Genomic DNA, 11644 nt, shown 5'->3' on the forward strand with positions numbered 1-11644 from the left:
TGAATGCTGTGATCAAATGTGGCGCTTATAATCTTTATTCATAATGCCTTAATTAAGAATCCAAAGCAGAGCCGCAAATGCACGTCTCGAGCTCAAGTACATATTCTAATAGCATCCGGCAACCATACGTACTTCACGGCCACGGACCTGTCCCTTTCCACACAATACAGCGTAGAAGCACCATATCTCTTCATACTTACAAGAATATAAAATACAGGTTGTAGCTATATATACGTACCCATACCACCCGCTCCAATCACCACATCAAAAGGCATATAGTGCACAGCAGCAGCAGGTCTGCATAGCGACCAATTCACAGGTCTGATCCATCGAGTGATCGACCATGGCCACCATCAAGGCATCAATCTTGGCAATCCTCGGCCTCGCCTTCTTCTGCGGTGCTGCCCTTGCTGCTCGTGACCTGAACGACGACTCAGCCATGGTGGCGAGGCATGAGCAGTGGATGGTGCAGTACAGCCGTGTCTACAAAGACACCACCGAGAAGGCTCGGCGGTTCGAGGTGTTCAAAGCTAATGTTAAGTTCATCGAGTCGTTCAACGCTGGTGGGAACCGCAAGTTCTGGCTCGGCGTCAACCAGTTTGCTGATCTCACGAACGATGAATTCAGGGCTACCAAGACTAACAAGGGCTTCAAACCTAGCCCCGTGAAGGTTTCTACCGGATTTAGATATGAGAATGTTAGTGTTGATGCACTTCCGGCAACCATCGACTGGAGGACCAAGGGTGCCGTCACTCCCATCAAGGATCAAGGCCAATGCGGTAAGTACATTTAGTACGAAGTATATACATATACACTTACTATGACAACACTAATATTATCATATTATGATCTAAACTAGAGTGCAATAACATACGTCTAAACATAATAATTAATTGCAGGCTGCTGTTGGGCATTCTCGGCTGTGGCTGCCACAGAAGGCATCGTAAAAATAAGCACCGGCAAGCTCATCTCCCTCTCGGAACAAGAGTTAGTGGATTGCGATGTCCATGGTGAGGATCAGGGTTGTGAAGGTGGTTTGATGGACGATGCTTTCAAGTTCATCATCAAGAATGGCGGCCTAACCACGGAGTCTAGCTATCCTTACACAGCTGCGGATGGCAAGTGCAAGAGTGGATCAAACAGTGCCGCAACCGTCAAGGGCTTTGAGGATGTCCCTGCAAATGATGAGGCTGCCCTGATGAAGGCCGTGGCCAACCAACCCGTGTCGGTGGCAGTGGATGGCGGAGACATGACGTTTCAGTTCTACTCTGGTGGTGTGATGACTGGCTCATGTGGTACTGACCTGGACCATGGGATTGCAGCCATTGGCTATGGACAAACCAGTGATGGCACCAAGTACTGGCTACTAAAGAACTCATGGGGCACGACTTGGGGCGAGAATGGTTACCTGAGAATGGAGAAGGATATTTCCGACAAGAGGGGCATGTGTGGCCTAGCTATGGAGCCTTCCTACCCCACTGAGTAGGCGAAACCTTCATAAGCCCTTACGTTCGTACATAAACGCTTACATTGGAATAAATTGATACTTATATGACTTTTTATTTACTATGTATATATAGTTGGTTCAAATGTGTGTCCATAAACTGTGTTTCAAATAGATCTTTTACATGTATTCTACAATTCCATATGTATTAAAAATCATGTAATGTGTCGAATCTGTAATGATTAATCATGAATACATCCTGGTTATTTTCTTGGAGTGAATATTCAGAAATGGTGAAGGGCAACGCAATGTATCATGGGTTACCGGGATGAATTGGGACTAACTAAAATTTATTCGAGAATACATAGGAACCTAACGTTGTATATAGTTGTAAAGTTCAAAGCCTATCATTCTAGTCAAGCTATCATACCATACATTCTTGGTGTAACATTAAGCTAGACAATGAGGAAGCCATTGAACAATGAAAGATGGTAATATAAATACACATTAGATGAGGAAAACTAATGAAATCAACAATAAAATGCCAAATTCTTGAAGTATTGAGTTAGTGGCACTCTTCTCGGCACTTGTTGTAGCACCTCACCCAAGTGTATTCTTCAGGCACTAAGACTTAAGTCCTCATGAATGAAATGCACTTCTTCAACACTAGAAAGGTAGGCTTCCGAACTAGCCACTACAAAAAAAAAGGTTTTCAGAGATCGTCCCTCTTATTTGCTGAGGTGTCTCAAAAGTGTTTGTCTCCTAGAACATCCTTCAACTTTCATAGGCGGTAGCTACGTCCAGATATGGAGACAGCCATCCAGTAGTTATCTCTGAAAATGGAGCCATTAATAGAGGCATACATTCTATGAGTCGTGCCTCTAAAAAAGCTTGGGACCCTTAAATCCTCTCCCACTCGCATAACCCTAACTCTATCACACCCCTATTCTCCTAGATGTCACACTCCCCCCCCCCCTCTCTCTCTATGTTTGTAGAGTGTGTGTGCTGATCCAACTACTCCGACACTATTTTCTCTGTGTGTAGACAAATCATCTAACACATGTTGAGGAGGCCTACATGAAGCCTGTATATAAGTGGTACAAGCAGGTAGGAGGCTGATGGGCAGGCCTCGGAGGAGGCTGGTGGATAGGGCTGGATAATAAGCTAAGCCCATAAATTAATATACGCTAACATTTTTATGTCTGTGTAATTTTTTTTCTCATCAATGTTGTATCAGTTATGAGCAGGGTACTTGATTGCTTAACAATTCAGCTGATCAGTATGCTTTGTGTTGGGTATGTTTGTGTAGCTCAACTCATAAGATCCTGAAAAGGAGGTACGGAGGGTATCCTCCTGAGGGGGCGCGTGTCCGTCAAGAGCAACCCGGGTTGGTCAAATGGTAGACATCTGTGTCGTCACGTGGGTGCAACTCAGCGTGCCCTTGACAGCCCCCTACCTGCCGTGCCACCAGCCGGTGTCTGATGACCGGCAACACATTACAGTGATACTCAGAATGGTGATTAGTGGGCTTCGGCGTAAGCCAAACTCGATGGTGAAAGCAAAGACAGTGGTTTATACTAGTTCACACCACTAGAATAGTCTAATTCCGTATGTCCAGTAGGCGTCGTGCCTTGTATCATTGAATGTACAAGGGAAGTGCCCTTGTCTCTCTTTATACAGTCTAGAGGACAGGCGTATCGATTTAGACCTAGTCGGTTATATATAAGATTCTAATCTAATTAGAAAGTTAGACTTTCCTAGAATACGAGTAGGTTGGTCCTTGTAGCCTTGGAGAACATGCCACGTTGTTCTGCACCCTCTAGGTAGACTATCTACTTGCTGAGTAGCTTGCCTTATGGGAAACCCTTATATTTTAGTCCATCATACATATATATTAAAAGATTACATATATACTAAACGAATTGCATATAGCAAACTCAAGATATATTTTGACTATAGAAAGCCATGCAGCCCGAGGCACGACAGCCCGGCCCACGACACGACATTTTGGCCCGGTCCGAGCACGACCCGGCCCGGTAACTCGCAGGCCCACGCCGCCACGGCCCGGTGGTGCAGGCTATGCTTGGGCCAATCTCTAAGCCCGCGGGCTGGCATGGCCCGACCCGAGTTTTAGGGGTCGGCCCGGCAACGGCGCAGTGCCACCTTCGCAGGCATTGTACAAATAGGTCATTTTTATGTTACATGTCTTTTGATGTCATTTTTATGGTCTAAGACTGAGATTGTGAATCTGAGAAGTTGAGAGTTGTAAAAAATTGATTGTAGCGTTATGCTGGTGAAGTGATCATTGTCATTGTGTGGTTATTTTGATTATTTTTATAAAACCGGGCTGTGGACTAGCTCGGACCGCCGGGCTACGCGGTCCGGCACGGTACAAAGTCAGCCTGTGGGTCCGTGCTTGGGCCGAAGGCCAAACACGCGGGCCACTGAGGCATGGCACGGCAGGCACGCGGGCCAAGTCGGCACGGCACGTTACGGCCCGTGCCTGGCCCAGCCCGATGTCCATCTATAATTTTGACGATGTCTGAACTTTGTCCAAATATGTTCCACCAAATCCTTCTTGAGCTGAAAATACGCCGAATGATTTCGAATGTCACTATCTTTTTCTGGAACTTTTGAAATGCAACATATTTTGCGTCAGATTTCAATTCACACAGACGAACTCTTTTCATACATCAAGATATAGTATAAGATTTCACACTACAAATATCATCTCGACAGAATCAGGTTTCAGTTCACACATACATCAACTTCACATATGCATTAGGTTCATGCGTGCATCAGCTTTCAGGTTCACACATGCATCAAAATAGCTGTTGATACACAAATAAAATTAATAATAAACCTATCTGCTACTGGTAACTGTTCGTCAAAAATAATCTACCTCCGAAGCCATGTGTTACTCTTGTCCTGCAAAAAAGCATTGCCACATAGTATTTGCAGATTTAGTTTCTTGCGGTGAGTGACCTGATCCATTGCTTCCACCACATCTGAGCCAAAAACCATCAATTCATGGTGGCGGGGGCTGCATCTAGATCTCTAAGTCAGTAATGGAAAAGCATAATTAATTAAGCAATGAGTTCATTAAGGTACTAAATAAAATTAAGTTCTAATAGCCAATACACTTTTTCCAATTTTTATCTGATATATGTTATTGAATGCTGTGATCAAATGTGGCGCTTATTATATTTATTTATAATGCCTTAAGAATCCAAAGCAGAGCCGCAAATGCACATCCGAGATCAAGTACATATTTTTATAGCATCCGGCACTACTGCAGAATAAATGACCAAAAACCTCGGCCTTATTGCGGATCGGGGTTAAAGGCCCCTTTAACACCGATTCGTAACACGAACCGGTGCTAAAGGGTCCTGCCCAACGGCTACTGACAGGTGTTGTCGGGGCAGGGACCCTTTAGCACCGGCCAGTGCCACGGCCGAGGCAAAGCCTTTAGCACCGGTTTGTAACACAAATCGGTGCTAAAGGGTGACCCTTTAGCACCGGTTTTTGCCCTGAACCGGTGCTAAAGGTCCGGTTTATAGGCCGGCTCCCTCCTCCCCTCTGCCCATTTGAAACCGAGAGCACCATTGTTGTTCTTAGAGCTTCTTCTTGCTTGTTCTTCATTTGTTCTTCATCTCCAACGCCCATCGTTGATCTTCTTCGACTCCATCATCGTCTCTTCGTGCTTGGAGGTGACTAACTTCAGCCTTTCTTCTCTTTTTCATGTTGTTTTTGGCTTGTGATGTTCCCATCATTTTTTAGCTCAAATCCACTTTGTTATTTTGAATCAATCACATGAATTAGTATCCATATATATATATATATATCATATTTCATGGTTGACCTAGTATTAATGTAGTTTGCAAGAATGAATTATAGTATCTTTTTATGATCTTAGAAAGTAGGATAGTTCAAATTAATTGGTTTGTTAATATCACTTGATTTATTTTTATTACTACATAATGTCCATTGTATCATACATGTTTACTAGTAAATGTGGAATTTATAATTGTTTAAAAATTGAGTATGGATAGTAGATGGCAACCGTGACCGGGTCTTCGGTCTCTCAATGGGTTCAAAAGCGATACCGTCCGGAACTCCATCTCATTACTTGTGGCAAGTGTGGGCAGAAGATTTTGATGGAGTACAAAGTGTCGAAAGAGGGAGTAAACAAGGGTCGTATATTCTACAAGTGTCCGGATCGTAATGTGAGTTATTTCCAGACATTTGCTTATATATGTGCATATTTTTTTAAATGATATTAATTAAACTTTTGATTCTCTCTTTTAATTTCAGTGGGACGGTACCGGCGGATGTACAGGTTGGTACTAGGAGGAAGAATACATTGAACACATTAAGAAATCTTTTGCACAGGTGGTTGAGGCTGAAGGTGGTGAGGCAGTGAGCCGACGAAAGGAGTTCAATGATGTTGATCAAGCGAATGATCTATCTATTATAGTTGGGATCGGACGCGAACTAATTATGTTGCTTAAGTGCATTTTAGTTTTGGTTTTTTAGTGCTAGTTGCGATTGTATTTGTTGTAGCCAAGCTTTCCTGAATTAATCAACTATGTATCTTAGACATGTTGTGCAATAAGATGAGAAACTATATATGTGCATGGTTTTCATAATATATATGTTATATTTAATGCAGATGGTAACACGTAATTGGATGTATAATGCTGATCGGCGCTCCGAAGAGTTCATTAATGGCGTGCACTATTTCTTAAGTGTGGTCGAGACAAATAAGAGGGACGGTTTCATGTGCTGTCCATGTGCCGTGTGCAAGAATTTGATGGAATATTCTAACTCAAGAACTCTTCATTCACACTTATTAAAGTCTGGTTTCGTACCAAACTATATTTGTTGGACCAAACATGGAGAAAGCGGGATTATAATGGATGAAGGTGAAGAAGAAGAAGAAGAATTGGACCATGCCAATATTATTGCTCAGTACGGTGGCTTCAATGATGTTGCAATGGGGGGAGATAATGAAGAAGAGGTAGCGGTAGAAGATGAACGGGGCGATGATGCTTTTGGTGATGCCATCCGTGATGCACAAAGAGAATGTGAAAGTGATAAAGAGAAAGCCAAGTTCGAGTGCATGCTAGAGGACCACAGGAAATCGCTATATCCCACCGCTGAAGAGGGGCAAAAAAAGCTAGGTAGCACACTGGAATTGCTGCAATGGAAGGCAAAGAATGGTACATCTGACAAGGCATTTGGGCAGTTATTGAAGATCATAAAAAAGATGCTTCCAAAAGGCAACGAATTGCCCACCACTACGTATGAAGCAAAACAGGTTGTCTGCCCTTTGGGATTAGAAATCCAGAAGATACACGCATGTCCTAATGACTGCATCCTCTACCGTGGGGAGGAATACGAGAATTTGGATGCATGTCCAATATGTAAGGCATCACGGTATAAGATTAGACGAGATGATCCTGGCGATGTTGAGGGTGAAGAACGTCATAGGAAGAAAATTCCTGCCAAGGTTATGTGGAATGCTCTTATAATACCACGATTAAAACGTCTGTTCAGAAATAAGGACAATGCAAAGTTGTTGCAGTGGCATAAAGAAGACCGTAAGATAGACAATATGCTGAGACACCCTGCCGATGGATCCCAGTGGAGAGCGATAGACAGAGAATTCCTAGATTTTGCAGATGATGCTAGAAACTTGCGGTTCGCCTTAAGTACAGATGGTATGAATCCTTTCGGTGAGCAGAGCAGTAGTCATAGCACTTGGCCAGTTACTCTATGTATCTACAACCTTCCTCCATGGCTATGCATTAAGCGGAAGTTTATTATGATGCCGGTGCTTATCCAAGGACCGAAGCAACCTGGCAATGACATAGATGTCTACCTAAGGCCATTAGTTGAGGAACTTCAACTTTTATGGAGCAAACCAGGAGTTCACGTGTGGGATGAGTACAAACAAGAGCACTTTGACCTGCGAGCATTGCTGTTTGTAACAATCAATGATTGGCCAGCTCTGAGTAATCTTTCAGGCCAGTCAAACAAGGGATATAATGCATGCACACATTGTTATGAAGACCTTGACTGTGTATTTTTGAAAAAATGTTGAAAGGTCATGTACCTTGGCCACCGTCGGTTTCTTCCTGTGAACCACCCAGTACGAAAGAAAGGCAAGCATTTTAAAGGCAAGGCAGACCACCGGACCAAACCTCTCAATCGAACCGGGGATGATGTACTCGAAATGGTCAAGGATATAAAAGTGGTATTTGGAAAGGGACGAGGCAGCGAACCTATTCCCAAGGATGCTAAGGGACACGTACCCATGTGGAAGAAGAAATCCATATTTTGGGAGCTATCTTACTGGAATGTCCTAGAGGTCTGCAACGCGATCGACGTGATGCATCTTACAAAGAATCTTTGTGTGAACTTGCTCGGATTCATGGGTGTCTACGGGAAGTCTAAGGATTCACTTGAAGCACGACAAGACTTGCAGCGCATGAAAGAATGAGACAACCTGCATCCAGAAAAGACAGATGATGGACGTCATTACTTAAGCCTTGCTAGCTACACTCTGAGCAAAGAAGAGAAGGAAAGCATGTTTGAATGTCTTAGCAGCATCAAGGTCCCATCTAGATTCTCCTCCAATATTAAGGGAATAATTAATGTGCCAGAGAAGAAATTCCTAAACTTGAAGTCCCATGACTGTCATGTTCTAATGACGCAATTGTTGCCGGTCGTTTTTAAGAGGAATTTTACCTCCACACGTACGTCTAGCCACCGTAAAGCTATGTGCATTCCTCAATGCAATTTCTCAGAAGGCAATCAATCCAGAGCAACTAGCTACTCTGCAGAATGATGTTGTTCAATGTCTCGTCAGCTTTGAGTTGGTGTTCCCTCCATCCTTCTTTGATATCATGACACACCTCCTAGTTCATCTGGTCAAAGAGATTCGTATTCTCGGTCCTGCGTTCCTACACAACATGTTCCCCTTCGAGAGATTCATGGGTGTCCTAAAGAAATATGTCCATAGTCGTTCCCGGCCAGAAGGAAGCATTGCCAAGGGCTACGGAACAGAGGAGGTCATAGAGTTCTGTGTTGACTTTATTCCAGACCTTGACCCAATTGGCATTCCTGAATCTCGACACGAGGGCAGACTCAGCGGAAAGGGAACACTTGGGAAGAAAACATATATTGGTACGGGAAACGATTACTTCAATAAAGCACACTACACAGTTCTCCAGAACTCCTCATTGGTGGAACCATATGTTGAGGTACACAAAGATTTCCTACGGTCCCAGTGGCCCGGGAAGAATGAAGCTTGGATAATGCGTCAGCACATGGAAACTTTTGGCGATTGGTTGCGCAAAAAATGTCAAGGTGATGAAAACATTGATGAGCAGCTTTATTTGTTGGCCAGGCAACCATCATGGCATGTCCTCACATACAAAGGGTACGAGATAAATGGTAACACATTTTACACAGTTGGCCAAGATAAAAGGAGCACCAACCAAAATAGTGGTCTACGCGTGGATGCCACGGATCCAAATGGGAACAGACAAACATATTATGGACGCATAGAAGACATATGGGAACTAGTCTATGCAGCTAATTTTAAAGTTCCTTTGTTCCGGTGCCAATGGGTGAAGATGACCGGAGGTGGGGTAACAGTCGACAAGGAGTATGGGATGACAACCGTGGACCTTAACAATAGTGAGTTCAAAGACGAACCATTCATCCTTGCTGCAGACGTGAGTCAGGTGTTCTATGTCAAAGATATGTCTACGAAACCAAAGAGAGGAAAAAATGATGACCACTCAATCATCAATGAGCCAAAGCGCCACATTGTCCTTTCTGGGAAAAGAAACATTGTCGGAATTGAGGACAAGTCAGACATGTCAGGCGATTACGAAAGGGATGATCGAATTCCGCCCTTCATAGTCAACAAAGACCCAAGCATTCTGTTAAACAATGAGGATACTCCATGGTTACGGCAGGATCATAACCAAGGGTCATACGTCAAGAAGAAGTTCACTGTTGTGTCGGCTTGACTTTGTATGAAACTATATTTGAGAGTTGTGAATTTTGATGTGTGTAACAAACTTTGTATTCATGACTTTGTATTCATGACTTTTCCAATTGTTAGAGATCATCAAGATCTACATTTTATATATTGTCCATTTTAATCAAGATCTACTTTTCCAATCCTAATCACATTTCTATAAAATCCAAGATGGGTTTTGGTCAAACTTGGTCAAATGACAAACTAAATTACTTAAAATGAAAAAATAGTCCATATATGAAATGTAGAATTCAGTGGTTCAAACTTTTCCAAAAGAAAAGTTGACCATTAGACAAAATGTAGAACTTGATGAGTGTAACAAACTTTGTATTCATGACTTTTCCATTTGGGACAATCTAGGGTTCGGTCAAAGGGTGTTTTTGTAAAAACCAATGCTTTGACTTTGGTCAAACTTGGTCAAATGGCCTATTTGATGACTTTAAATGAAAAAAGTTTGAATACAAAGTTGTTAGAGATCATCAAGATCTATATTTTATATATTGTCCATTTTTCCATTTGGATAATTTTGAGCCAATCCTAATCACATTTCTATAAAATCCAAGACGGGTTTTGGTCAAACTTGGTCAAATGACAAACTAAATTACTTAAAATGAAAAAATTTTGAATACCAAGTTGTTAGATATCATCAAGATCTAAACTTTTTATATACACAACTTTTCCATTTGAGAAAGTTTAAGTTAACAATACCCACCAATTCTTGAATCTCACACAAACTATATAAAACTATATGTGTCAATTGTGGATTTTCAACTACACCTTCCCAAAACTTTGTCAAATGCAAAAATGGTCTATATATGAAATGTAGATTTTGATGAGTGGAACAATATTGGTATTCATGACTTTTCCATTCGAGACCATCTAGGGTTCCGAAACCGCTGTGTGGCTATGAATTCTCTGAAAATTTAAAATTCAGTGGTTCAAACTTTTCCAAAAGAAAAGTTGACCATTAGACAAAATGTAGAACTTGATGAGTGTAACAAACTTTGTATTCATGACTTTTCCATTTGGGACAATCTAGGGTTCGGTCAAAGGGTGTGTTCATCAAGATATATATTTTTATATTATAAATCGATTTTTTATTTGATGAAAACTATAGCCTACTAGCAAATCGAGTAATAAATAACAAAAATAAAAAGTTTAACGTCAATATGATGTGAAAATAGATTTCCAGTTGATTGGATATAGTTTTTGTAAATTTATTGGAATAATATATTTTTGCATTAACAAAATACTAAACATTTCTTACAAAATCATTGCAAATTATAAAAATATAGTAAGATATTTAACGTTAAAAATTTTCATGTGTACATTAAAAAAATTACAATATATGTCACTGTTTAAAAAATATTATGCAAAATATTTAATTTACTATACAATTTATAATATAAACTGTATATATAAACAATTGAAAAACCCTAAAGTAAAAAACAAGGCCTTTAGCACCGGCCTATAGTGGGAACCGGTGCTAAAAGGTCCTGGAAATTTTCAGGACCCCGCCCGAGCCCGCCTAAGGCCCTTTAGCATCGGTCCGTGGCTGGAACCGGTGCTAAAGGACCTTTAACACCGGCTGGTGTTAAAGAGGGACCCTTTAACACCGGCGCGTAACACCAGCCGGTGTTAAAGGGACCCTTTAGCACCGGTTCCAGCCACGGACCGGTGCTAAAGGGTCCGCCCCTATTTAAGTCATGGGCGTCCTGGATCTGAGCAGTTCATCTTCGTCTTCGTCGAGTTCATCGTCTCCGGCGCCGCCGCCCGTTCATCTGCCCGCGCGCGACCTCGCCGATCTCCAGCACCGCCGCCGCGGCCACCATCTCCAGCGCCGCCGCCGCCGCGCCGTCTCCAGCGCCGGCCGCCACCATCTCCGGCCACCGATCGAACTCCGGCCGCGTCTACATCCTCTACGTATACTAAATCGATCTCCAACAGTTTATATATATAATCTGCAGAATGATGAATGAATGTATATTAGTTTTAAGTATAATATATAAACTGTTGGAGACTGATTATATGTAAGCTGTCATTGAAAATATGATCGACGACGGTAGTCAGTACTTATTGATTACCACGAGATCATGCAAGGCAATTCGACTGAGCAACAAGAGAGCAATGCCGCTGAGCAACAA

At 42.2% G+C, this 11644-nt stretch overlaps 1 protein-coding gene across 1 annotated transcript; it reads left to right on the forward strand.

Moving 5' to 3' along the window:
* On the forward strand, positions 330–1486 carry LOC8061547 (senescence-specific cysteine protease SAG39). Its single transcript, XM_021450582.1, has 2 exons — positions 330–779; positions 900–1486. Exons 1-2 carry the CDS (start codon positions 344–346, stop codon positions 1484–1486), a joined length of 1023 nt encoding a protein of 340 aa, XP_021306257.1. The 5' UTR covers positions 330–343.

The sequence above is a fragment of the Sorghum bicolor genome, chromosome 10 (assembly GCF_000003195.3).
Source record: "Sorghum bicolor cultivar BTx623 chromosome 10, Sorghum_bicolor_NCBIv3, whole genome shotgun sequence".
NCBI lineage: Eukaryota > Viridiplantae > Streptophyta > Magnoliopsida > Poales > Poaceae > Sorghum > Sorghum bicolor.